At 52.4% G+C, this 27,416-nt stretch overlaps 4 protein-coding genes across 9 annotated transcripts; 2 read left to right on the top strand and 2 right to left on the bottom strand.

Annotated features, from left to right (window-relative positions):
• Positions 1-211: 211 nt before the first annotated feature.
• On the top strand, positions 212-4,008 carry LOC115538696 (frizzled-5-like). The gene has a single exon (XM_030350077.1). The coding sequence runs from the start codon at positions 1,134-1,136 to the stop codon at positions 3,015-3,017; it is 1,884 nt and encodes a 627-aa protein (XP_030205937.1). The 5' UTR covers positions 212-1,133; the 3' UTR covers positions 3,018-4,008.
• Positions 4,009-4,049: 41 nt separating this feature from the next.
• Positions 4,050-13,339, bottom strand: ccnyl1 (cyclin Y-like 1). Its single transcript, XM_030350078.1, has 10 exons — positions 12,281-13,339; positions 10,450-10,524; positions 10,323-10,357; positions 9,501-9,601; positions 9,009-9,044; positions 8,855-8,906; positions 8,581-8,700; positions 7,214-7,380; positions 6,366-6,528; positions 4,050-5,130 (listed from the first exon to the last, which is right to left on the bottom strand). The coding sequence occupies exons 1-10, from the start codon at positions 12,444-12,446 to the stop codon at positions 5,014-5,016; spliced, it is 1,032 nt and encodes a 343-aa protein (XP_030205938.1). The 5' UTR covers positions 12,447-13,339; the 3' UTR covers positions 4,050-5,013.
• A 440-nt stretch (positions 13,340-13,779) lies between these two features.
• On the top strand, positions 13,780-16,966 carry mettl21a (methyltransferase 21A, HSPA lysine). Of its 5 annotated transcripts, none has more exons than XM_030350084.1 (3): positions 13,780-14,394; positions 14,827-14,938; positions 15,921-16,966. In XM_030350084.1, exons 1-3 carry the CDS (start codon positions 14,082-14,084, stop codon positions 16,360-16,362), a joined length of 867 nt encoding a protein of 288 aa, XP_030205944.1. In that variant the 5' UTR covers positions 13,780-14,081; the 3' UTR covers positions 16,363-16,966. The 5 variants fall into 5 exon arrangements, with proteins under 5 accessions (XP_030205944.1, XP_030205942.1, XP_030205945.1 ...); XM_030350082.1 differs by having other exon boundaries at positions 13,996-14,390; positions 14,827-14,963; XM_030350085.1 differs by having other exon boundaries at positions 14,107-14,390.
• On the bottom strand, positions 16,562-26,939 carry LOC115538698 (cyclic AMP-responsive element-binding protein 1). 2 transcript variants are annotated; one of them, XM_030350080.1, is made up of 8 exons: positions 26,739-26,939; positions 24,699-24,793; positions 23,911-24,057; positions 23,014-23,114; positions 22,695-22,834; positions 20,661-20,831; positions 19,700-19,853; positions 16,562-18,482 (listed from the first exon to the last, which is right to left on the bottom strand). In XM_030350080.1, exons 2-8 carry the CDS (start codon positions 24,777-24,779, stop codon positions 18,338-18,340), a joined length of 939 nt encoding a protein of 312 aa, XP_030205940.1. In that variant the 5' UTR covers positions 24,780-24,793; positions 26,739-26,939; the 3' UTR covers positions 16,562-18,337. The 2 variants fall into 2 exon arrangements, with proteins under 2 accessions (XP_030205940.1, XP_030205941.1); XM_030350081.1 differs by having other exon boundaries at positions 20,661-20,828.
• Between the last annotated feature and the right edge of the window lie 477 nt (positions 26,940-27,416).

Genomic DNA, 27,416 nt, shown 5'->3' with positions numbered 1-27,416 from the left:
AGGGCGCGGGACAAAGCGGCCAATAAGACAACAGTAGCCGACCCGCGAGGCCTTTGTGATTCTCCAGCCGTCCAGGGATCATTGGGGCGCTAACGACCAGAGACGCCAAACAAAGAGCCATTCATAGGGGGGACAGGACAAGGGGGGGGGGGGGGGGGGGGGAGGGGGGGGGCTGGAGGGACAGGACAGGCAGGGAGTGGGGGCACGTGTATGAAGCGTCTGTTATCTTCGTTTTTACAGCGTGGGACCCTCTATGTCGCCTTGAAACTTTGCTTTACAGGAAGGGCCTTAGATTAAACTCCGTTCAGTTGAAGTGGGCTCGCGGAGACCGGAGAACGGACAGCGCGAGACGCGACAGTGAAGAAATAGGAGGCACGTGACGTGTATCTCTGTGCGCGCGAGACGGGACGTGTGCACGACAAGCGGGAAGGAGGTCAAACCTTCGGACGTCCCGGCGTCGGTTCAAGCTTTTTCTGACCCGTTGCGTGTGCTCAGTGGTCTCGAACCTGCAGCACGAGTGTCGCTGCGTCTTACGGGACCCCCCGGTGTGTCGTGTTGTGACGCACGTGAATTAGGACAGGGGGGAGGAGGGGGGTACGCCTCCGTGCGTCTCCTCCACGATCGATGATGACCTCCCGGGTCTCGAGCGGAACGGGCCTCGACTCCTATTGGATCGTTCTGCGTGGATTGGGCGTGGTCGCGGCCAGAGCCCGCTGGGAAGGTCCGAGGCGCTCGCGGTGACGGACAGTCGGACTCAGGGCACGGGACGGGGCGGGGGCACACGCAGAGACCTCGTGCGCTGTGGGTTCGTGAATGATTAAACGGGTTCGATTTCGATGATTTGCCGGCGTTCGATATGTCTTTTGGAGGATGAAAAGGAGATGACCTGGTGGGACACCTGATGCGGCCTGGAGGCACCGACCAGGCTGGATCTGGGAACACCGGACCCCGGTTCTAACTTCCCTAAGCACGGGACTCCTGGACGATGTCCAGCACGCGCAACAACACTTTGTGTTACTTTGGAATCGCCATAGCCCTTACCTTAGTGTAAAGCTCCCTTACGGAGTTCATCTCAGTGTCGAACTGAAGCGGGGGGCTTAACCAACAACCTCGCAGGCTCATCAGAGCTCGTGATGGAATCCATCCCCGTCTCCGTCGCTAATGCGCGCGCAAAGCCGGCGTCGCCGCGCACGCCGTCGCCGCGCACGCAGTTTCCGCTTCTGCCGCTTCTGCCGCTTCTGCTGATGCACCTGCCGCGGCTCGCGACGGCCGCCGCCTTCAAGGAGATGACGTGCGAGCCCATCACGGTGCCCATGTGCCGCGACGTGGGCTACAACCTGACGCACATGCCCAACCAGTTCCACCACTACAGCCAGGAGGAGGTGGGGCTGGAGGTGCACCAGTTCTGGCCGCTGGTGCGGATCCGCTGCTCGCCGGACCTGCTCTTCTTCCTGTGCAGCGTGTACACGCCCATCTGCATGCCCGACTATGGCCGCCCGCTGCCGCCCTGCCGCGCGGTGTGCGAGCGCGCCAAGCGCGGCTGCTCGCCGCTCATGCGGCAGTACGGCTTCCAGTGGCCGCCGCGCATGAGCTGCGAGCGGCTGCCGCGCCAGGGGGACCCGCTGCAGCTCTGCATGGATCGCAACGCCAGTGACGAGCGGCCCCCCGCCGCCACCACCGCCGCCCCGCCCCCGTCCAAACCCCCCCCCCACCTCCTCCTCCCCGCCGCCGCCCCCCCGCGCCGACGCCCCGCCCCCTCCGCCCCCAGGGGCTGCGACCCCGAGTGTCCCTGCTGGCCCCCCTCCTCCTCCTCCTCTTCGTCCGGGTCGTCGTGGCGACGGGACACGCCCCCGGCGGCGGGATGCCCCGCCCCCTGCGTGCGGCCGCACCTCACGGCCAACCAGCAGGCCTTCACGCGGCTGTGGCTGGGGCTGTGGGCGGGGCTGTGCTTCCTGTCCACGGCCGCCACGCTGGCCACCTTCTTGATGGACCGCGCCCGCTTCACCTACCCCGAGCTGCCCGTCGTCTACCTGGCCGCCTGCTCGCTGGGCGTGGCCGCCGGCTACCTGCTCCGGCTGGCCGCCGGCCACCGCGCCGTGGCGTGCGCGGCGGCCGACGGCGGGGGGGCGGGGCCTGCGCTGGCGCGGGGCGCGGCCGCCACCGGCTCGCCGCTGTGCATGCTGGTCTTCCTGCTGCTGTACTTCTTCGGCATGGCGGGCGCCGTGTGGTGGCTGCTGCTGTCGCTCACCTGGTACCTGGCGGCCGGCCTCAAGTGGAGCAGCGAGGCCATCGCGGGCCACGCCCACTACTACCACCTGGCCGCCTGGCTGCTGCCCGGTGGGCAGACGGTGGCCGTGCTGGCGCTGGGCGCCGTGGACGGCGACGCCGCCGTGGGCGTGTGCTACGTGGGGGGGGGGCGGGGCCTGGGGCTGGTGCTGGCGCCGCTGCTCCTCTACCTGCTGGCCGGCGCCGGCTTCCTGTCAGCCGGCTTCGTCTCGCTGTTCCGCATCCGCCGCGTGATCCGCGGAGGGGGCGGAGCCGGGCCGGGCGCCGCCCTGAAGAGCCGCAAGCTGGAGCGCCTGATGGTGCGCCTGGGGCTGTTCACCGTGCTCTACATGGTGCCCGCCGTCGCCGTGGTGACCTGCCTGGCGTACGAGCAGCACCGGCGGCGGGAGGCGTGCGCGTCCTGCCCCGCCCCCCACCGCCGCCAGAGGGGCGGGGCCCTGGCGGCCGGCGAGGAGGCGTGGCCCGAGCACGCCGTGCTGATGCTGAAGCACTTCATGACGCTGGTGGGGGGGGTGACCTCGGGGGTGTGGGTGTGGTCGGGGAAGACGCTGGGCGCGTGGAGCGGCTTCCTGTCGCGGCGCTGCTGCCCGGCGGCGGCGTTGGGGGCGGGGCCAGGGCCGCGGCCGTCCGAGGGCTCCACCTGCAGCGAGGCGAGCTCCGCCCTCACGCACCGCACCGCCATCACGCCGTCCACGCTGCACGCCAAGTCCTCGGCCCCGCCCTCGCTGTGAGCAGGACCCACGCACACACACCTGTACACACACCTGTACATCCTCCTTACACAAACACCTGTAGACACACACCTGTGGACAAACACATGTGCACAAACACACACACACACACACCTGTAGATGCACAGCTGTGCACACGGAACCCACACCCCCACACCACACAGCCTCTTGGAACGAAGTTGAACATTAATTTATTAAATATGGAAATGATGAAGCAGCAGGAAGGGCCCTGTCACAGGACGGGACTCACTTCAAGGACTCAAGTCACTCACTGCAAGGAGTCCAGTGAGCCACTACAAAGACGTGTAGTGACTCAAAAAAAAAAGGCTACTTTAAAAGTGACTGAAATAGAGAATTTGAAATGGACCTCTGTATTGCTGGCGCACAGCAGGATGTCGTCTGCGTCGTTCAGGCTTTTCCTGTGAGTACCTTCGAGATGTTTTCTGTATATACCGTACTTATGGTGGAACATTGGCTACTTAGACTATTTCCGCCAATAATACTTTAGAAATGTAGGTCAATCGAAAAAAAAAAATCCCCCAATCATAATTTAAAAGGTTGTAAATAATTGTGTGACAGTCTCCTAGGATATTGAGGTTTTTTTGTTCATAATGTTATAGTGGTCAGTTGCTTTGTCGACCACAAGACGAAAGCCACTGTTAGCGCCTAACTGACGGTCAGTGGGTGCTCGGCCCCCCCTAGTGGCTCGGTTCGGAACCACACAGCACTTCAAGTTCCAAATTAAATAAAACACTTTTCTTGTTGGACAGTTAATTTTAGCCCATGGCTGTCTTTTTTAAAGTGGTTCTTCATTATGTAATATTTATGTGAAAAATATTCCTGTACATTGCCTTGGATAAAACAGGTCTCCCGTTTTTAAACTTTAAACCACGTATGCAATTTCTGGATCAATGAAAAGAAAAATCATTGATTTCACAGGTTGTTATATTTTGACCGATAAATAGAAAAAATAAAAATAATCATCAACCTATGTCTGCATTTTTGCTCCAGTTATTCAGAAGTTAAAAAAAGTAGTTTCAAAAGTTTGTCATTTAATTCATCTTTATTTAAATACAGCAACCGTTTCTTTTTTATTAAATACAATCGTGTACATCTCTCAGCTAAATGAGCCTACATAGTAAGCAAAAAAAACAAAACTATAACAAAACCACCGTCTACAAATTGTCTGTTTGTGTCGCCCAGTTTCTAACCTGAAACCAAATCCATCTCTGTCAATCAGGAGATTAGGGGCGGGACAAAGCTGAGGAGGACTGTGATTGGGTCATTCAGGGTTTGATTGGCGGTCGTGGTAGTCAAGTCACTGCCTGCTGGTTACTTTCAGAGTGGGTCAGGGCCCGACTGCGTTCTTATTTGTCGGAATGCCATGCCCCGCCTCCTCAGTTTGGTGACACAACTAGAAAAAACGTGTTCCGAGCAAGTCATCGTGGTTTCAGTTTCATATCTTTCTGCCATGCATTGTTGAAAAGATGCGTGAAAAAAAAAAGTTTCTATTGTCTTTAAACATGTTTTTAAAAGTCCATGTTCAATGTAGTTTGTCTTCATCCAAAATAAAGGTGTTTATTTTACAAAATAAGAGCGTGATGGAGCTCTGTCTGTTAATATTTACCAACGCCATGCGGAATTAAAACTCTTTTAAAAATAAAACAAACAGGATCAACGTTAAAACAATCAACGGATGATAAAAAAATATTTAAAAAAATAACAGTACTGAACACAAACCGAGGTACTTTTAAACGACGTCGAGTCACAGAAGTCAAACCAACTGAAATAAAACGACGGTGAGATATCGCTGCTGCGACAGCCGCCGGACAAACTTGACGTTTTCGCAGAGAAAATTAAACACTGACGGTTTGCGCTATTGGCATGGGGGGGGGGGGGGGGGGGGGGGGGGTTCCTCTGTGGCCGTGGCCCAACAGAGGGCCCCTCCCCGTCTCTCCTTTCCCGCCCCTGGAAGTGCTGCAGCCCGGCGGTGCGTTCAGGACAGGACAGCGTGGGACTTCCGGACGCCGAGCAGGTTGTCTGCGCTCAGGGAGCGCCTCATGCAGGGGCGGCCCATGTCTTTGTACTTGTCCTCGCAGAGCCTCGAGATGGCCTGAGGAGAGAGACGTTTGAGATAACTCTGGACGCTTTTAATGTGGAGGACCAGATACTGAATCTCTAATCTGAACTGAAACAGTATGAACGCTTTTAATGTGAAGGACGAGACACCTGACTCTCTAACCTAAAGTTAAACAATATTCAACTTTGAATGTAGAGGAAAAAATACCAGACTTTCTAACCTTATAAACGCTTTTAATGTGGAGGAAGAAATAACTCGCCCTCTAAACCAAAGTTAAATACTATTAACGATAGTAGGAACAAATAACTCACTTTTTAACCTAACGTTAAATACTATAAATGCTTGTCAATGCTCCCACTTTGCAACTTTAAATTAAACCCTATTAAACTTTTAATGTGGAGGACGAAATAACTGACTTTCTACTTCAAGTAAAACCCTTTTAATGTTTGAGATTCAATAAGTGATTCTATAAACTGAGGTTAAACGATTCAAATGTTGGATAAAGATATAAAGTATTTCAGAGGATTCTTATGGATGTTAACGATTCCATAAAAAAAAGAAAATTAATTAGTTTTCCAATTTCTTTTAAACGCCAATATATCATTGCGGAGATGCTCCCGTCCACACTGTGTGGCTGCAGATATAATATCCACCAAAAGAGGGCGCCATCCGCCTTCTAACGTTCAGTCCTCAGCTCAGAGGGACGAGTCATTTCTATGGGAATTATCGTCCGACGGAGAGAACGTAGGACACTGACTCACGGCACCAAAGCTGGGATGCGCGATTCTTGTCAATGTAAAATCAGTTTCATTCACTTCCTCCAATTCAAATCTATATCAAAAGGTCCCATGACATGTGGCATGATTAGCCGTTACAAGCCGTTTCGAAAATCGGCCCCTAATGACATCACAAGTGGTCGTGTCTACCTAGATGTGTGACGGATAGATGAGCAATGTTTGCTACAGTCCACTGGGTGGACTGGCCGACTGATCTATCCAGCACACATCTGGGTGGACACGCCCACTTGTGATGTCATAAAGGGGCAGATTTTCAAAAAACGGCTTGTAAGGCTAATCACACTCACACCTGGTGGCATGTCATGAGACCTTCAAAGTCTACTCGAACAACCGATCCCGTAAACGCCCATAAGACCTGCACTTAAACGGAACCAGTCAGCCTGATCGGACCAAATCAGGGTCTGGCCTGTGGGGGGCTTTCCTCAACCCTGGGGGGCGCCCCTCTCCTGGCCCTCCCGGGGGGGTTCTCACCTCAAGTTTCTGGGCGCGCTTGTTGCTGAGCGGCTCCAATGGGAAGCTGAGGTTGTTGTCCTCCGCCAGCGAGCGCAGGTCGAAGTAGTACTTAGCGTAGACGCTGGCCGGGACGTTGATGTTGAACTGCAGCAGCTCCAGGAAGTGGCGCTCCATCTCGTTCCTGAGGGGGGGAGGAGCTTCACTTAAGACACTTAAGTCATCCTAAGTTAATTAAAGAGACTCAAGTCAACTTAAAAGACTCAAGTTAACTTTAGAAACTGAAGTTAACTAAAGAAATGTAGGTAATCTTAAATTAATTTAAGGAATCCAAAATTAATTTAGGTAATCTTAAATTAACTTAATTTACTTAAACTATGAAAATTAAGATCCTTTTATGACAGCTGAATACTTTTGTCTCTGGTTCCTGGCCTCTGTTAGCCTAGCTTGGTTCCTGGCCTCCGTTAGCCTAGCTTGGTTCCTGGAGTCCGTTAGCCTAGCTTGGTTCCTGGACTCCGTTAGCCTAGCTTGGTTCCTGGACTCCGTTAGCCTAGCTTGGTTCCTGGACTCCGTTAGCCTAGCTTGGTTCCTGGCCTCCGTTAGCCTAGCTTGGTTCCTGGCCTCCGTTAGCCTAGCTTGGTTCCTGGCCTCCGTTAGCCTAGCTTAGTTCCTGGCCTCCGTCAGCCTAGCTTTGTTTCTGGCTTCCGTCAGCCTAGCTTTGTTCCTGGCTTCCGTTAGCCTAGCTTGTTCCTGGCCTATGTTAGCCTAGCTCGCGGCCTGGATCCGTTAGCCTAGCTCGCGGCCTGGATCTGTTAGCCTAGCTCGCGGCCTGGATCTGGTAGCCTAGCCCCCGTTGGGAGGTCACCCACATGTCCTCGACGGTGATGTCCTTGAGGATCTGGCAGTAGTCCACGTTCCAGACCGCCTGGTCGTCCCACACCTTGGACGCCAACAAGATGGCGCCCAGGACGATGCGCTTCCAGTTGCCCGGACAGATGTCCATCTCAGCGTAGGTGAGAAGCCGCTCCAGGTACACCTGAGTCCAGAGGGACACAGAAGGAGAGGTCACTCAGGCTGATAGAGAACCTTCTAGAAAACGGGAGGAATGTTCTAGACCAGGCTTCCTCAACCTTTTTAAGAGGCCCGGTATGAATATCGGAAATATCCCCCGGCTTGGTTGAGGGGGGTAGGGGGGATTTGACACAGTTGTATTAATAAGAATAAACTTTATTTAAAACACACTTGACATCAACTTAATGACATCAAAGTGCTACAATGCACATTAAAATAAATACAACATTACAGACTAACTAGAATAAAAAGAAAAATAACAGAAAAGAGAATCATTTAAAATAGCAGTTTAGCCAAAGGCTTTTCTAAAAAGATGGGCTTTTAGGGCTTTTTTAATAGACGGTAACAGTCTAACAACAGACTGTGATATACTGTGTAAACACTTTATGTTTTTTTTAATTAGGCTTTATTTCCAAAACTCTGCGACCTGGGCGCCGACGCTCCGCAGCCCGTACCGGTCCGCGGCCCGGTGGTTGAGAACCCTGTTCTAGACGCCAGCAGGCCGGGACATTTTTGCCTATGTATAATTAATAAATTTGTACTTTTGTCTCTCCTACAGTTTGGGAAATGGCAGAACAGCAAAGCTGCGTTGCTGTTTCCGCGATGTCAACTGGAAACTGAATATATATAAAAAAAACATTTTTGGGCACCGACTGAAAGCGCTGCCCAGACAGAACGCTGCATGTCCCCCCACAGCTGGTCCCGTGGTCCCCGGGTCGTGACCTCCAGCAGTGTACCAACAAGGCCGATCTACGTCAGAAGACCGCTACCTGCCTTCAAAGCAGAGTGACTTCCACTTAATGCTTTGGGTAGAATGACGACGTGATGATCCAACTCTGGTTGAGATTAGCAGGGAGGGTCTAGGACACAGCAGTAGGGTCTAGGACACAGCAGGGAGGGTCTAGGACACAGCAGTAGGGTCTAGGACACAGCAGTAGGGTCTAGGACACAGCAGGGAGGGTCTAGGACACAGCAGTAGGGTCTAGGACACAGCAGGGAGGGTCTAGGACACAGCAGTAGGGTCTAGGACACAGCAGTAGGGTCTAGGACACAGCAGGGAGGGTCTAGGACACAGCAGTAGGTTCTAGATCACAGCAGGTTGGTCTAGAACAGAGAAGGGAGGGTTCTAGAACCCAGAAGGGAGGGTTCTAGAACAGAGACGCACCAGGGTGACGATGGCGCACTCGGCCGTGAGCTGGGCGGAGCTGAACAGCGTCCTGACGAAGCGGTAGATGAGCTTGTGCTCCGGGTCCGCGGTGGCGTAGTCCTCCGGAACCTTCTCCCGCTGCAGAACCAACACACGCAGAACCAACACACGCAGAGGCGTCAACACACGCAGACGCATGCGTCCACGCACGCACGCACACGTGTCAACACACGCAGACAGACGCGTCCATAACACAAAAAATTAATTAAAAAACAACAACGGAGGTTTTTACCGTCAGCGGGTGCTTCTTCTCGTCAAAGATATCCAGAGTGTGGCTGGAGTCCCTGCAGGGGGTGGATCACAGACACTCTCAATCACCTCTGAGACACCTCAAAGGTTACCTTAAGGGCTGAGGCCTACGGACTACATGACCAGCACACACCCACCTGTTCTTTATGTGGTAGTAGACCGCCAACGTCACGCTGCAAACACAAATCACCCAGTTGTGTTAGAGTATCGTAACATCTAGCCCCAGTATGTCACAAAAAAAAAAAAAAGGAGAGTAGTATGGGGAGTTCAAGTCATACTGGTTTCCCCGTCGTTTGTGCCTTCGGCGAGGTGGTGCGTTCATGTGAACTCACGAGTGGGAACACAATATCAATAACTTTCCACGATTGACTATGTATGATTAGGACGTAATATACGTAAGTGGAAGGACACGCCAACAGCAGGAAAGGGAGTAGGCAAGTTATACTTCAACTAAAGAAATGTAGTTGTAGTTGCAGCAATAGCAACAAGTATAACATAGTATAATATCAATGAACACAATTATTGTGTCCTTGCCCTTAAAAATAACACTCAGAGCTAGTTGACCCAGAGGCGGTTTCTCCTACGCTACATGAACGCAGCGCTGACAGCTGCCCGGACGAGGCGGTCACCATTTGACGGTGCTCTTCAGGTTGGGCTGGCTCACAGTGCTGTCGTCGAGGAAGATGGTGGAGCAGGAGCTCGACTTCTTGGTCATCAGCCGCGGAGACGTCTGGAGACAGGAAGTGATGTCATAAGAGAGCGGGAAACGGTGCACATGTGTGGGGTTTCATGACTTTAGGACACGTCAACGCAGTGCCTCTCTGCTCCTCATAACTGGGAGATGAAGTGCTTTAATTGTTGTATTCAGAACATTTGTGTATCTATGCTCGCTTTAAACAGCGTGTTCTCCCAACAGGAACCACTGAAGTGTCCTTCCTCTGAACCCAATACAAACATAACTTTAGTTTTATGATGGAATGGGTCAGAGTGTTTAAAAAGATTATTAGAAAAAAACACATGCCAACGTTATAACATTGCTGATTTCGCCATGCGAGTGTAATTATGTCTTACAACTATAACACATCAAAACAGCTCATATAAATGAACTGCATTTAAGCAGCACTTTTCTAACCAGTGGCCGCTCAAAGTGCTTTACAATAGTGCCCCACATTCACCCATTCATGCACACATTCACACACCGACGGCGGAGTCAGCCACGCAGGGCGACAGCCAGCTGGTCAGGAGCAGTCAGGGTGAGGCGTCTCGCTCAGGGACACCTCGACACTCAGCTAGGAGGAGCCGGGGATCGAACCAGGGACCTTCCGGTCACCAGCCGACCCGCTCCACCTCCTGAGCCACGTGCCACCCCCATGTTTCGTGCGCATATTTTTGATGCACGGGAGTAAGACAGAGTAGCGTAGTCATCTGAGAGCTGATTGGACGAGACTCACGTGGTTCAGGATATGGCTCTTCCGCTTCTCGCGCACTGGAGGAACAGAAGGCAAAGGTCAGAGGTCAGATGGGGACGTGGTTCTCAGAGGTCAACAGAGAGGGGGGGGTGTTTGCGGGGTCACCCACCGTCGGTCTGGGACTTGTTGAGGAACAGGGTGCTGGCTCTGGGGTGGTCCGACGGGTTGGACTCCTGGGCTAGCTCTGAGGGGGGGGGGGGGGGGGGGCAGTTCTTAATGTTAGGGGGCGGGGTATAATACAACCAGAGACAATAGACGGCAATAAAACGGTTATAACCTTCGTCCTGATCACAGGTTTAAGCGATCCCATGAAGAGATGGGCAGTATAACACGGCAATGGTCTACGACTTTTACCTAGTTTAGTACGCACTTATTGTGTGTTGTGCGTCCTGCCACTTAATGTACGCACTTATTGTGTGTTGTACGTCATGGCACTTAATGTACGCACTTATTGTGTGTTGTACGTCATGGCACTTAATGTACGCACTTATTGTGTGTTGTATGTCATGGCACTTAAAAAAAAAAAAAAAAAAAAATGGTACTTAGCATCTTGTAGCATCTTATCCTAGATACCTCTGTTGTGTACGGGTAATGGGTACTTAACCTAGTGATGCTTAGTGCTTGGCACTTGGTTCCATGAACATCCTTACTTCACCGACAGCGATATATTGTTGGTCCTCTTTCTTCTGACAAATGTAGTTATTGTCAGTCGCTTTGGACAACAGCGTCTGCTAAACGCCCTGACTGTAGATGTGAATGAAGCACAGAAACACCTCGTGGGGAGAGTGAAGAACCAAAGCTAAAGTAGTCCCGGTAAGTGTAGGAGACGTCTCTCCGTCCTCTAATCCCTCCGCTCTGATCTGATCAGCGGGCCGACGTCCATTCCACATCCCTCCATTCTTCTTTGATTTTAACTTTTTTCTAACTTTGACTTGGCTTCCATTCCCTCCAGTTCCCGTCAACCTTTCACCCCCAGACCCTGTGTTCCTTCCTCCAGCTCCGGGACCGCCAAGAGGGGGTGTGTGTGTGGGGGGGGGGGGGGGTAGGACCAGACACTAAACGGGATTAAGTGCTGGAGCGATACCCGGAGGACACGTCATCGATCATGGTGCGTCCGAGTGACAGCTGGAGGTTTGAGATGAGCTCTCCCTGATCGGTCTGAAGGGGGCGCGAGAGAGCCTTCTAGGGGGTACGTCTTTATTCTGCTGATACCCATGATGTTTGTGATGGTCGATGAGAAGTTAGGGAGCAGGAACCGCAATAACACCTCAGCGACTTCCGTTGTGAACTCCTCTAGGTCGTTACAGTAACACCAGGAATGCTAAAATACAACTGTGACAGGAGTTCATAGGATAGGGTGGTTGGCTGTTGATGATGCACATTCTACTGCAATTCTACCTCGAGAAGGTTTAGCTGACGACTTCAAACCATTCATTCACACACAGAGACAGACGGCGGAGTCAGCCACGCAGAGTCAGCCACGTTCCACACCTCGACATTCAGCTAGGAGGAGCCGGGGATCGAACCAGCGACCTTCCGGTCACCAGTCAGCCCGCTCTAACACCATACTAGAGTACTCGGGTACTAGAGCAGTAGGAGATTACACAGGTCGGGAAACACTGCTTTAGACAGTCAGAGAGGGGGGGGGGGGGGCGGGGTGACGGCGGAGTCAGCCACGCAGGGCGAAAGCCAGCTGGTCAGGAGCAGTCAGGGGGAGGCGTCTCGCTCAGGGACACCTCGACATTCAGCTAGGAGGAGCCGGGGATCGAACCAGCGACCTTCCGGTCAACCCGCTCTAACACCATACTAGAGTACTCGGGTACTAGAGCAGTAGGAGATCACACAGGTCGGGAAACACTGCTTTAGACAGTCAGAGAGGGGGGGGCGGGGTGAACCTGTCAATCAAAAGCAGGAAGCGCCCTGATTGGACGAGAACTCACCGTCGGGCAGCTCGCGGTCGCTGATGTGCTGCAGGTACGTCCCGGTGTCCTCGCTGACGTCCACCTCCTCCGTGGTGGTGATGGGGGCATCCTCCAGCTCCACCTCCCGCCGGTGGATCTTGGGGGTCTCCCGAGGAGACATACAACACGACACCGTCCCGCCCATGGCTGCTGCTGCTGCTGCTACCGCAACTCACTCCCGCAACTCACTCTCGGTCCCGCAAGTCAGCCCCGCGGGGGGGGTTGATAGACGCACTAACGGGACGGCCGACGCGCCGACACTAACAGAGCACACTTGGATCAAGCAGACTTAGTTCGGGCTTCATGTGGGGATGAGCCAAGTGGGAACACTATCCGGAGCCGGCTCAGAACAGCTGACAGACGCAGGGCGCATAGGACGCCCTACACACACGCATATGGCTGTGCGTCTGATACACGCGCGTGTGCGTGGCGTGTGTGTGTGTGTGTGTGTGTGTGTGTGTGTGTGTGTGTGTGTGTGTGTGTGTGTGTGTGTGTGTGTGTGTGTGTGAGGGGTCCGGCAGCGGTCAGTGGGGGGTGCGGAGGTCTAATAGGACACTATGAGCCTCCTTCTACCGTGCTGATCCTTTCACTCCGGCCCGACGGTTCAGTTCGGCGGACGTCGGGTCTCGAACCCGTGCACACGGCGGCCCTGATTGGAGGATCTATTAGTTACCCCTACATGCCCAGGTTCATCGATACGGTAGCACTCCTCTGTCTCTGAAGGATCAGGGGCGGAGGATCGGTCCCGGTGGCCCCGTCCCGGTGGCTCGGTCCCCTTCCCGGTGGCTCGGTCCCCTTCCCGGTGGCTCGGTCCCGGTAGCGGTGGGTCGGTCCCGGTGGGTCGGTGCTTAGTCCCAGTCCCTGTGGGTCGGTCCCGGTTGGTCGGTCCTCGGTCCCGGTTGGTCAGTCCCGGTGGGTCAGTCCCGGGGGGTCGGTCCCGGCAACGGGGGCTCGGTCCCGGTAACGAGCAGCGGGGGGTTAGCAGGCAGAGATTGTCGCAGGAGAGAAGCGCTGAGATATTTGGTCGGACAGCGCATTCCGGGATGGACTTCCGCGGAGATCCTTCAAAGTAAAAGTCGTGCTGTGATTAGCGAGGTGATTTGTAAACAAGAGTGAACAGAATGTGGTTCTACAGAGAAATGAAACCGTAGTTTGGAAAATAAAACGTAGATTAACGGGATATTAGGGTGACAGACAAACACTTTAATCGGGCAGCGGGAGTCGATTTTTTTACTTTGAAGAATGAATAACTGTAATCTACGCGGCTTCCTCTAACTTGACGGCCAATGACGTTGCAGTAAAAGTGCTATTATATTAAATCTTTTAGGTCCCGCCCCAGCTCCCAACCGACAGTTCCTATTCGTCGCCCACAGGTTGATCCTTCTGCTGATTGGTCGAGAGTGTCCGAACGGAGTTGCGCGTTTAAACGTCAGCGACTGAGAACGCCACACCCCGCCCCCCTATGCTGTGTTGTACAGGAACTTAATTACTTAATGACTTAATGACTTAATTACCAAGCGTTGGGAGCAGTGTGAGGAAACAATAAGAAAATACCGTGGTCAAGTTACTTTACGGTTAAGAAAATGTAAGAAGATTTAAACTTTCAAAGAAAAACTGTGATTTTTATCACCAAACGAATTTAAGATTCATGAAAGTTAAAAAATCGCATTGGTTTAGTCGTTAGATCAGTATAATCCATTTCAAATAAACAAATAAAAGCATATTTGTTAAAAAGGTTTACAAATTAAATAGCCAATTAGCTTAGGACATTATCCGGCCAATGGTTGCGCAGGGTCCGTCCCGCGGGGTTATCCGGCGGTCGCTCGACCCTCCCGGCCGATGGGGGCCGGTAATACACCGTGGAGTGGATTCGAACCCACAACCACAGGAAGAAGAAGAAGGTGACGCGTCAGGAGGAAGGAGCAACATGGCGCTGGTTCCGTACACAGAGAACGCTCTGCCAGCGCTGGCAAAGCTGCACAACTCAACCGCAACCTTTCACCTGGCGGGCCGCGAAGTCCTCCTGAACCAGGACTGGAGGAAGTCCGGGGTGGCGGCGGTCGTCTGGGACGCAGTGAGTTATACACGTGTGGGTATGTGTGATGCCCTGTGTGGGTTTGTGTGTATGTGTGATGAACCTGTGTGTGTGTGTGTGTGTGTGTGTGTGTGTGTGTGTGTGTGTGTGTGTGTGATGAACCTGTGTGTGTGTGATTCCCCGCTTTGTTTTCGTCAATTCCCTTTAAGACAGACACTGCAGCGCTGGTCGTGTTTATTTACTATTCTTGCAGATTGTAATTGTATATATTTTTATACAGTCATCCCATCTCATTAATAAGTAGGCCTACCTCCAATGCTGTCTGAGATCCTCACTGACCCGGCTGTCATGTGCCCCCCCCCCCCCCCCCCCTCCTTTGGCCCTACTGTCTGTCATGCCCCCCCCCCCCTCTTCCTTTGTCCCTACGGTCTGCCCCTGCCCCCCTCCTCCTTTGTCCCTGCGGTCTGCCCCCCCCCCCCCCCCCCCCCAGGCGGTGGTGCTGGCCCTGTACCTGGAGCTGGCCCCGGTGGAGCTCAGGGGCCGCCCGGTCATCGAGCTAGGCGCGGGGACGGGGCTGGTGGGCATCGTGGCCGCTCTGCTCGGTAGGCGCTCAGGTCTTACTGCTCGGTAGGCGCTCAACACTCAGGTCTTACCGTAGAAACACCCGCACTCCTCCCCCAGCGGGTTAATATAGTTGTATCTTATCTTATGTGGTTAACACATTGATTAATGTTGACTGTTCGAATTGATTTGATGGATTGACTGTTTGATAGCAATAGCTGCCCTTAAACACTTGCTACCTGTTCGGCATCAGCATTTAAAAAAACTTTAAACAAGGGCCGTGTTTTTGATAGCTGTTATATTTTTTGCATTGGGTCGCGATGGTTTGTAATTTAAAAAAAAATGGGTCCCCAGAATTTTTTTTGGGAAACACTGCTCTAAAGGGCTGACTACGGTCCGACGTTCACGTAAGGCAAGGGGGTTACGGACCCCTTACGTCCTCCCCAAGGGCCTGACGTGCACCCCCAAAACATGTTGACCTTCCGTCGAGGCGACGGAGCAGCGAGGGCTGATTGGTCCGCTTACTAAACCCCGAGGGGTTAGCACCAAGAGGGCTGCTCTGTGCGCCCAAACGGGATCCCTTCACGGGCACAGCTGTCAAACCTCGAGGACCCTGCTGGAAATAAGGATTATTCTTTATTGTAAAAGTCATCCTTTGGATGACTTTTAGCGTCTTGATCCAGAAATGAATCAAAAAAGAATGACCTTTCCTAGTGATGTATTTAAATATAATATAAAAATTAGTGCCGTCAGTTAAACACGTTATTAACGGTGTTAATGCAAACCAATTGTAACGGCGTTAATTTTTTTATCGCGCGATTAACGCAATCTATTTATTTATTTAAAATAAAATGTGATTAATCGCGACTAATCGTGAGTTAACTATGACATTAATGCGATTTAATATTTTAATCGCTTGACAGCACTAATAAAAATATAAACTAGTTGAACTATTTGAACAGTAGGGATGGATGGTATAGGTAATCGGGATGGAGAGCTCAAATTCCCGATCCCCCCCCCCAGGAGCCCGGGTCACCATCACAGACCGGGAGCCCGCCCTGGAGCTGCTCTCGGCCAACGTGCGGGCCAACGTCCCGGCGGACCTCCGGCCGGGCTCGGCGGAGGTCTCGGAGCTGAGCTGGGGCTCGGGCCTGGAGCGCTACCCCGCCGGGGGCTTCGACCTGGTGCTGGGCGCCGACATCGTGTACCTGGAGGACACGTTCCCGGCGCTGCTCGCCACGCTGGACCACCTGTGCTCCGACACCACGGCGGTCCTGCTGGCCTGCAAGATCCGCTACGAGCGCGACTCCCGCTTCCTGGAGCTGCTGAGGGAGCGCTTCTCCGTGGAGGAGGTCCACTTCGACCGGCAGCGCGACATCCACGTGTACCGCGCCGTGAAGCGGGCGCCGAGGGCGGAGCTATGAGCGCGGACCTCCGGGGACGACGCCGTCGGGACCCGCCTTGACGGGGGGGGGGGGGGGGGGGGGGACACATTTCGTGGAGGTACGCCACAGCCGCTGGATCCAGATGGATTATTACCAGCGACGCGATTCCCAAAAGAGGTGTTTGCTCATGGGCATGGCTGGAGTCGAACCCCGGACCCCCGGACGCACTGGGTCCAGACTTTAACCCGGGTTCTGTTCTACACATGCGCAGACGAGCGGTACCAGAAACACATTTATTAACAGCTGCCAGAAATGTAATATTTAGAGGAAGTCCTCTAGTGACTACTTTTCATTTAGGGTTTGGTGCTGACATATAGAAATACATCGTATACAAAATCAATGAAAATGGCATTTGGCAAAATAATAAAAAAAAGCTTGCTATGTCGGATGACTATATGTAATATCGAAAGAATACACCGTGGCGACGTCGCTCCCAAAGCCGTTTGTTCTGTGTTCCGTGTCTCGTGGTTTTCCCGCCTTTTTTTCTTTTTACTTTACAGAATCGTTGGCGTCCATTTTGTCCAGCGTCACACCTCCTCCCGCTCCGATTCAGAAACCAGGGCAACGGTTTGGGTTCCAGTTTGGTTTTAAACGGGTGATTCGAAAATAAAAAGGTCAACTTTAGGGCTTGTGTCGTTTTTAAGAAGTGTCGTTTACCGACCGGACCTCAAGTCGGTCCTCCCGTCGCGACGAGCCGACGGCCGCTAGAACGTAGAGAACCCTGGTGGAGAACCGTGGCACAGACCGAGGCGTGTGCAGCAGGCGCTGACCTCTGTTCAGACATCGGTACGGGATTCGATCCCATGTTGATCAGCGTGTCCAAAGTCCTGATTGTGTGTGTGCGAGTGTGTGTGTGTGTGTCGAATAAAGTCTTAGAAACACCAGACTCGATGGAGCTTGAAGCAAGGAGTAGGAAAGACGCCGAGAGAAATATTCCTTTTTCAAACCATTACACCAAAGGTTTTAGTACATCTCATGTTCTCTAAAGTGTAAAATATTCAGTCTTCAAAAGACCCAGCCCAGCAGTCCCCCCCCCCCCGCCCCCAGGTTTGGGGGGGGGTCAGACCCCCCTCTGGGGTCTCGGGCAGGGTGTCGTTTTCGGGTTGCAATGTTCTGTGCTTCCGACGATATATAAAATAGCCCAAACGATGCCACTAATAAAACATGCAAAGGCTCCGCAACTCATCCAGGATCCGCCTCTCGCTCCGAGCTGCGACCACTCCGGCCGCAAAACACAGAAAACGATATTTCACTTACAATTTTATAAAGAAATCATAAACCGCATGATTCAACCGAATATGCTAGAGTTCCCTCGCTGCTCCCGGAGAGAAACACAGAAAACAATTAGAACGTCTTTAGCTGAAGCAGACCTCCTCTAACATGATAGACTATAGTGTGGATCGGAAGCAAATGATCGGATGCTTCCGATCGGAGGCGACAGATCGGAAGGCAACCGATCAGAAGCGACCGATCGGAAGCGTCCCATCGGAAACCGACCGATCGGAAGCGTCAGATCGGAAGTGCGGTGGTTACCATGGCGATGACAATAATGCACTGAAACCTCCCCGGAGTAGGAGCAGGGGTGAGAGGGGAGGGGGGTTTTGGGAGGGGCAAAGTTTTTTTCTTTTTCTTTTTTTTTTAAAAAAAAAGGTCAGAAGTCGATCGCTCGCTGAACAGGCGCGCGTCTCCTGCTGCTGGTGGCGCCACACGATGCCGTCGTCGTGGTAACCGGGGGAGACGGCGCTGGAGGCAGGGGGAGGAGCCTCACCCACCACCGCGAGCAAAACCCTGTTGTAGTCGCTGGGCTGGTCCAGCAGGGGGAGCATTCAATAAAACAAGGACCAGCTCCGGAGGTCCGGTACGGGTTTTGAGGTGGGCGGGGCCTTTACAGACAGAGGCTTTGGAGGGGGGGGTGGGGGTTGTGGGAGGTGGGGGTCCGGATGCAAGGCTTCGCTTCAAGTCTCTGTGCAGGGGACCCGCGCGGGGGGGGGGGCCCTACTCTGTTTTGTGGCAGTACAAGTCTTTGAGGGCCTTGAGCTCCTCGATGAGCGTCTTGTTCTGGTTCTCCAGCACGGCCACGCGGTTCTCCAGACACTTGACGTACTCCTTCTTCTTCCGGCGGCACTCCCGGGCAGCCTCCCTGGGGGGGGCGGGGGGGAGAGAAGACGCTTTTAGCCACAGAGACTTGCAATAAGTAAGTAAAGGTATTTATAAGGCACGTTTAAATACAGTTTACTGGCCAAAGTGCCGTACAAGGTGCAAACAAAAAGCATATAAAAGAACACAGACCACTTTATATACCTACAGTATACACAAACATCAAAGTTCATTTAAAATAAGGACAGTACGACAACATGACAACGTATCCTAAAGGGGGAGGAACGGCCAGGGAGAAGAGGTGTGTTTTGAGCCTAGGTATAAAAAAGGTGACAGAAGGAGCGTCTCTGATTGAAGGCAACAATACAACACATCTCAACAATATATCTCTGTCGGTACAGTAAGGATGTACATAGAAACAAGAGCCAAGCACTAACCATCACTAGGTTGACCCATTCCCCGTACACAACAGAGATAGCTAGGAGAAGACGCTACATGATGCCAAGTGCTATTGTTAAGGAAGGACGTACAAGACATCTATTTTTTTTGCAAGGACGTGCAACAAACAAGTGTGTACATTAAGTGAAGGGACGTGCAACACACAATAAGTGCGTACATTAAGTGCCGGAACGTGTACTAATGCCGCTTTTCCACTGCATGGTACCAGCTCGACACGACTCGACTCAGCTCGCCTTTTTTGCGTTTCCACCGCGAAAACATAGTATCTGGTACCTGAAGTGGCTGCTTTTTCTAGTACCGCCTCGCTCTAGGTTCCAAGCGGCTGAGCCGATGCTAAAAGGTGACGTCGGCAGACGGCCGGCCACTGATTGGCCAGAGAGTGTGACGAAGTCACGAGAGCGACATGGCAACCATGCTGGTAACAGCCATAGCAGCGCCGCAGCCAACATATTCCACTTCTTCAACATGCCAGCTAATAATATGAACACGAATACCATCGCATCGATGTTCTCCATTGTTGTTATGTGGGTTCTGTCCATGTGTGGGTTACGTAGGTGTTGTTTGCGTCGCGTACAAAAATACGTCACGGCCCTTTCGCGCAGCCGACCCCGCCCACGTCCCGGAGGTACTATTTGCGGTGGAAAAGGACCCGCGCTGCTACCGTGTCGAGTCGTGTCGAGTCGTGTCGTGTCGAGTCGAGCTACATGTGCGGTGGAAAAGCGGCATAAGTACTATCACTGAGTAGTGGACCCGAGGAGCCCCGTCGGGGGGTCGTGGGGTCGCGACTCGGCTGGCTCCTACCTGTTCTTCATGAGGCGCACCTCCCTCTTGCGGGTCACCTCCTCCGTGCCGCCCGAGGCCGGCAGGGCGGGCGACGAGGCCATGACCACGCCCGGCTGGATGGTGCTGGCGGACGCGGTGCGGATCTGGTAGGCCTGCACGTCTCCGGACGCCGCTGGGGGGGGGGGGGGGGGGGGGGGGGGGGGGGCGCATTACAGTCAGAAGCGGCTTCTTGAACGTACCCCAACACTGATGGGGGATTGGGGTACCAGAAACGTAAAGATACAAAAGGTAGACTATGCTACACGTGAACCTCCTAAGACGCCGCAATTTGATTGGTTCGCCATCTCGGGATATTGGGCAATATCCTGTGGTTGAGATCTCAAACTCGGGAAAATGCGTGACGCTCGTCTCGCCACGTTAATAAAAACAAATAAATCCCGGCATAAAGCGTTATCTCTTGTTTATTTTTGGAGTGTTCCCGTGCACACACAGCCCTCGGGGGCTATTCTCCACTTCGCCTTCGTTGAATAATTTTTAAACATTTACAATTGAATAATACGTAGAAAATACGTGAAAGAATAAATACAACGAATATAGAGAGGGGTGTCCATCTTTAAAATACAATGACGCTGTACAGTTGTGCAGGAATGGACGAAATGAAATGTTGACGGCATTAAGTCTGTCCCCTGTCAATCACCCCCTTCTGGCCAATCAGCGTTGAGCCGAAGAGAAACGGGGCGGGAATAGTGAATCAACCATAACCAACTCAGTGTCAAAACATTTAAAACAGAAGACTGAATCACGCACGAGAGATCTTATTTGTGTTCTCATCTCCTCGTTTGATTTGAAAATCGCTTCGGATACCAATAAAGTTGCGATGGAGAACTCGACCGACGACAGACGGCAAACCGGCCAATCACAGCGAGCCCTTCCTCCCTGCGGGGCGCCTGATCGCCCGGGGGGGGGGGGGGGGCCTCACCTTGGACCACCACCTGGTTGCTAGGCACCAGAATCTGCTGGCCGTCGCTGGTCTGGGCGTACTGCAGGATGGTGGTGCCAGGCTGCGTGGCCGTGTTCATGGTGAGCGTCTGCAGCCCGTCCGTCCCGTTGTTGGCCAGCTGGATGGCCCCTCCCTGGGTGATGGCGACTACAGAGGGGCACAGAGCATGGAGGTAAAGACGGGGGCGCCCCCTGGTGGCCCAGACGGGACGCGACGTGCCTCGGGTTCAGCCTTCCGCTGTCTTTATGCCTCGTAGCGCGGCACGACTTGGTTCGGTTCCAGGCACGTCGCGTCTAGAATAAAGGACCTCTCCCACGTGGGCGGGTCGTATTAGCACGAAGCTGCAGCGACGTACTTATCCACACTACACATAAACAGGCAGGGCTACACACAGGAGCCTCTCCCCCTCTGTCACGGCCCGGGGCGTGTTCTCGCGCGCTGGTCCTGCCGTGTTCAATAATCGAGCACTATTGGTGACTGAACGCTGATGCTAGTAGTATTTAACGATGCCGGCTGTCGGCTTGTCAGGCTCGGACGTCGCGCTCGTCCATTGGCGTCACTCTCTGGCCAGTCAGTGGCCGGCAGCCTGTTTACGTCACACAAAAAAGTATCGGATCAGCGCTATTGTGACCTCGACGGAGGCGAGACTAAAAAAGTACCAGGTATCAGGTACCAGGAGTGGGGATCGAAACGCAAGAAAGGGCGGGCTTGTTGGGAGACATAGAGTTAAAGGGACGGCGCGCGGGATTGCGCGGGCGTCCATTTAAATGGCCAATACATGAACTAGTGTTGTAATTTAACTTAAGAAATGAGACACTTGTTCTCTCTCTGTTCAGCCTTGGGAGCATTTTATTACAACCGGGACGGGTTTGTCAGTTATTGTACACTTATTGTATGTTGTACGTCCTGGCACTTAAAAATAGTACTTAGCATTGCGTAGCATCTTATCCTAGCTATCTCTGTTGCATACGGGGAACGGGATAACTTAGCGATTGTTGATTGGTTCTGAACATCCTTACTGTACCGACAGCGATATACAGTATTGTTGTTTCTCTTTCTTCTGACGAATGTACTAAGTGTAGGTCGCTTTGGTTAAAAGTGTCTGCTAAACGCCCTGAATTCAAATCTACGTTTAAGCGTGAATAAAAATTCAGCTCTTTCCAAACTTTTCAGTTTGTAGAAGGAAGTGCATCACCTTGCTCCCTTCCCTGGCATTGTAATACCTATGGTTTGGATTCTAACTAGGTACCAGTGGTTCAGAGTGTCACTCTGTCTCACTCCAGTGGTTGTGAGTGTCACTCTGTCTCACTCCAGTGGTTCAGAGTGTCACCGTGTCTCACTCCAGTGGTTCAGTGTCACCATGTCTCACTCCAGTGGTTCAGTGTCACCGTGTCACACTCCAGTGGTTGTGAGTGTCACTCTGTCTCACTCCAGTGGTTCAGAGTGTCACCGTGTCTCACTCCAGTGGTTCAGAGTGTCACCGTGTCTCACTCCAGTGGTTCAGAGTGTCACCGTGTCTCACTCCAGTGTTTCAGAGTTACACTGTGTCTCACTCCAGTGGTTCAGAGTGACAGTGTCTCACTCCAGTGGTTCAGAGTGACACTGTGTCTCACTCCAGTGGTTCAGAGTGTCACCGTGTCTCACTCCAGTGGTTCAGAGTGTCACTGTCTCACTCCAGTGATTCAGAGTGTCACGTGTCTCACTCCAGTGGTTCAGAGTGTCACGGTGTCTCACTCCAGTGGTTCAGAGTGACACTGTGTCTCACTCCAGTGGTTCAGAGTGTCATCGTGTCTCACTCCAGTGGTTCAGAGTGTCACTCTGTCTCACTCCAGTGGTTCAGAGTGTCACCGTGTCTCACTCCAGTGGTTCAGAGTGACAGTGTCTCACTCCAGTGGTTCAGAGTGTCACCGTGTCTCACTCCAGTGGTTCAGAGTGTCACAGTGTCTCACTCCAGAGGGTTAGAGTGTCATCGTGTCTCACTCCGGGGAGTGAGCACGCCGGCCCTCTACTCACTGTACTGCCCGCTGCTCGTCTGGTAGATGGGCGTCGGCATGGTGACCGTGGTGATGGCGGGCGCCGTGTCGTCTTCAGACTTCTCCTCCTCTATCCTGGGGACCGCCGGAGCGTCGGACGACAGGTCGTTCAGGATCTTCCTGCACGCGCACACACACACACACACAAGCACACACACACAATCAGGGGGCGGGATCCTAACTGTAATTTGTTTTCCGGGAGAGCAAGGCATTAACACCTATAGGGTTGGGGGTTCGAGTCCCGCTGGTAGAGCAAGGCACTCACACGGCGAGGCCGTTCATTAGCGCGAGCGTGTTACCTGTAGGACGGCCGTCTAGACAGAATCTCTCGCCTCTTCTGTGAATCTGTCACGCTGTCCACGGACTCCTGGGAGTCTTCGCTCTCCCCTATCGTCGAGATCTGACAACAAAAAACACCTTACTACACAGCCCCAAACACCTTACTACACAGCCCCTAAACACCTTACTACACAGCCCCAAACACCTTACTACACAGCCCCTAAACACCTTACTACACAGCCCCTAAACACCTTACTACAAAGCCCCTAAACACCTTACTACACATCCCCAAGACACCTTACTACACAGCCCCAAACACCTTACTACACAGCCCCACACACCTTACTACACATCCCCAAGACACCTTACTACACAGCCCCTAAACACCTTACTACACAGCCCCTAAACACCTTACTACAAAGCCCCTAAACACCTTACTACACATCCCCAAGACACCTTACTACACAGCCCCAAACACCTTACTACACAGCCCCTAAACACCTTACTACAAAGCCCCTAAACACCTTACTACACAGCCCCTAAACACCTTACTACACAGCCCCAAACACCTTACTACACAGCCCCACAACACCTTACTACACAGCCCCACAACACCTTACTACACAGCCCCAAACACCTTACTACAAAGCCCCTAAACACCTTACTACACAGCCCCTAAACACCTTACTACACAGCCCCAAAAATGATGTTACATAGACAGAAATATGGAGAGCGAGAAAGACAGTAAGATAGAAAGAGCAAGAGACAGACAGACAGACAGACAGACAGACAGACAGACAGACAGACAGACAGACAGACAGACAGACAGACAGACAGACAGAGAGAGAGAGAGAGAAACAGAGACAGTAATAGAGCCCAACAGTGAGCGCCGTGGCGGGGCGGAGACCCCCGTGTACCTGGACGGTCTGGATCTGGGGCGACTGGATGACGGAGGGCTGGGCGGCCTGGATGACCCCGTGGACCTGGACCGTCTGGCCGTTGGGGAGCTGCACCAGTGTGACAGTGGGCCCCGTGGCGGTGACCTGGCCGGCCGCGATGGACGCCTGGGGGACCGCAGCGGCAGAGGTCAGAGGTCAGGGCAGCTCGCGGCGATGCTGCTACTACACCCATATAAGGGGATGTGGGGAATGCCACGAAAAAAGGGTCGGGAGGGTGGAGGGACGTAGGCAAAGCATCCCTCGCGGGGTCGGTTAATAAAGTTATTGTTTTTAGTCATCAAGTTCTCATAGTGAGAGTTTAGATTAGTTTTGCTTTCTCTTAATCCCATTTATTCCTTCTTTTTTTTTGTCATTGTATTGTTAAGTACCTAGTGTTGCTATTTTGTACAAGAGTTGTATTTGAATAAAGTTTGATTTGATTGGATGCTGTTCCTACACCCATATAAGTGGGGAATACCACGAAAAGGGAGTGGGAGTCATATGCAAAACATCCCTTAAGGGGTTGGTTAATGAAGTAGCAGAAGAGTATCTTTGTTTACTGGTCTCCTGTTCTGCCCGAAATGGTTTTAAATTTAGACGTGCTTTGTTATCAGTTAGGAAGCAATGGGAATGCTTTTCAGCTCTGATAACATAAAGTGACATTTCCACTGTTAACAGTTCACATGTTAGAACCAATAATGTGTACAAAAGGTTGGTCTTTGGGGTGGTGGTGTTTGGGATGGTGGTGGTGCTTGGGTGGTGTTTACCTGTGCCAGGGTAGCAATCTGCTGGGCTTCAGCCTCCGTCACGGTGGTTTCACTTTGCTGTGAGTCTGCGCCAGCTTCCATTGTCACTCAGAGTTCTGGGCGGAGAGACACCCACGGGACGGTTAACTTTAGGACCAGGGAGAGAGTTGTACTTCACACTGTCAACAGGCATGAAAAGTCAATGTTTAAAGAAAAGAGACTATTTGTTTAATGTAGTGCTTTTTTAATAGTTGTGATACGTGATTCTAACTGTGTTTTTAGCCACTTGGGGCGATGCGTTTCCACTGTGACACAACATGCATTTAACAGCTCTAGGATGCTGGCCATGTGGATATATAGGTGGGCGTGGCATATATAGGTGGGCGTGGCATCTGCGATACCATACCCTAGTATTTTTAAATCACCTTTAACATTTCAGGTTACAGTCCTTCGCCTAGAAGCAGTGGTCACGTAGAAGCGACGACACAGGTAGCACTACTACAACAATAATACTAGAACACTGTAATGAAACGGAGAGAGAGAGACGGAGAGAAACCGCGGGGACTGGAGTGGTTTGGAAAAGTTTGTTGCCGCTCAAACGCAGCCGGGTCGGCGTCGGGCAGATGCTGCGTTCGCGTCCGGTGGGAGAAACCGCCACAAACTTTTAAAATCCGCGCAACTTCCAATTACTCCAAGAAAAACAGAAACGAATTACATAATTTGGCCGAACGAACAAGTATCGGAAACAGCTATGGGAATCGATGCACAGCTGCAATAGTTTTAATAGCAGCAACAATCTATTTCATAAAGCATGTTTTGCCAGCGGCTGTAGTCGGCTGTTAATAGATAAATCATATAGATAACAACTTTATTCAGATAATATAGATAACTTTATGCTTCGTGTATCGGCAGTATCGTATAGACGGGCTTGGTCCACAGATAGTCCGGTGGAGAAACCTCAGCAGATCCACTAAGCTGCCGGTCCACTACTGAACATTAGCCAGTTGGCAATCTTCCCATCACCGTCTTCCATTTCAACGGAGCATTAGCCGTGTGCTATCGCTAAGCCGTTGATAGGTTCAACCCATGTTTGACTGTGCGCGCCAACTAGCCGGCTAGTGGAACCCCATGTAACAGACGAGCTAAGTTAGCAAGCTAGCTAGCATTATGCTACGAGTAAACCGTAGAGGGGTTCAAGCCATGTATGACAGTGGGCGCCAAGTAGCCGGCTAGTGGAAGCCCAAACAACATATGAGCTAAGTTAGCATGCTAACTAGCATTATTCTACCATTGAACCATAAGGGGGGTAGGCGTGGGCGCAAACTAGCAGGCTAGCGCTACCCAGTAGAACCATATTAGCTATGCTAACTAGCTTGCTGGACCAAACTGCTTTGCTAAACACGACGTAATAAACGGACAATTTCCATAGAAGGACGGAGAGTCAACGCTTTCCAAAGCGGCCGTGTGGAGGGTCGCAGACCCGGCTGGGGTGTCACTAGCCGATTGCACGGAGCTAGTTAGCATCGGGCTAGCTAGCGCTGTGAGCGTAATCTCCCGTCTGTGTGTCAACGCTTTCCCAAGCGGCCGTGGGAAGGGTCACAGACCCGGCTATGTCGTCATTAGCCGACAGTACGGGGCTAGTTAGCACGGCGCTAGTTAGCATCGGGCTAGTTGTGGCTAGCAGTCTGTGTGGAGGGAAATGTCTGAATGCATTGAGGGTGCCAGTTTTTTTTTTTTTTTTTTTTGAAACACCCATGGACCCACTTTCACTGGTTCAAGTTGTCCCCCACTAAGAGCCCGCCGACTCACGGGTACTGTAAACCACTCCACCCATGCACGGAACACACATGTATGATCTGCTTTTAATACAATGCGGGACACAGCCCATCTACTCCCTATATTTAAATATATATTTATACACCAAAAGTCCCACTTGTGTTGCTTGCATAGAGCCTGCAACACAGCCGCCATGATTTCTTTGTTGGTCGCCGCGTCTTGTTTAATTCCCCCCGCATAAACCCCGCAAACACGGCCGATCACTTCGGACGCGGATCCTCTTACCGATACTGACTCGCTCCGTCACTCCCGGGTCTCCGGAGCTCCACTTTTATCCAGGCCGACACGTAAGAGACCGCGTCAGGCTACACCTCCGTCGCGTCACCGAGAACAACAACGCGGAGAGGAGGACGAGAGGCGAGACTGCGACGACGACGACCAGCATCATCGGACTGCCGGCGGAGGAGCCCGAGTGGTCCCGGAGAGAGCCGAGGAGGTGAGGACGAGTGCGCATGCGTGTGTGTGTGTGTGTGTGTGTGAGGGTGGGGGGGTGAGAGTGTGTGTGAGTGTGTGTGTGTGGGGGCGGGTGGGGGGGGGGGGGGGAGAGAGAGTGGGTGTTGGAGAGAAGGGAATTGTAAACAAGGGTTGTTGGTGGGTTTTATTGTAATATCCTGTTTAATTTGCCCCGTATGTATCTTTTCTCGTATTTATCTATTATCTACTTACCTACTACATATTATTGTACTGCAAGGCAACATCAAAAAAATGGAAGAATGTGCAAATTTACACAAAACTACACATATGAGATTTACGTTTACAACAACTAGGAAGTGACTCTTGAACTACACACTAATGTTGAGGTGTGACATACCTGTTGAATGTGGTGAATATCACGGATAGCAATCGGTAGCCAAGTCATTGAGTCTCTTTATTTCAATAATCTGCATGCGAAAATACAAACAA

Source organism: Gadus morhua, unplaced genomic scaffold (assembly GCF_902167405.1).
Source record: "Gadus morhua unplaced genomic scaffold, gadMor3.0, whole genome shotgun sequence".
Classification (NCBI taxonomy): Eukaryota; Metazoa; Chordata; class Actinopteri; order Gadiformes; family Gadidae; genus Gadus; species Gadus morhua.
Note: the sequence above shows the minus strand (reverse complement) of the source record. Positions and strands in the feature narration are given on the sequence as shown.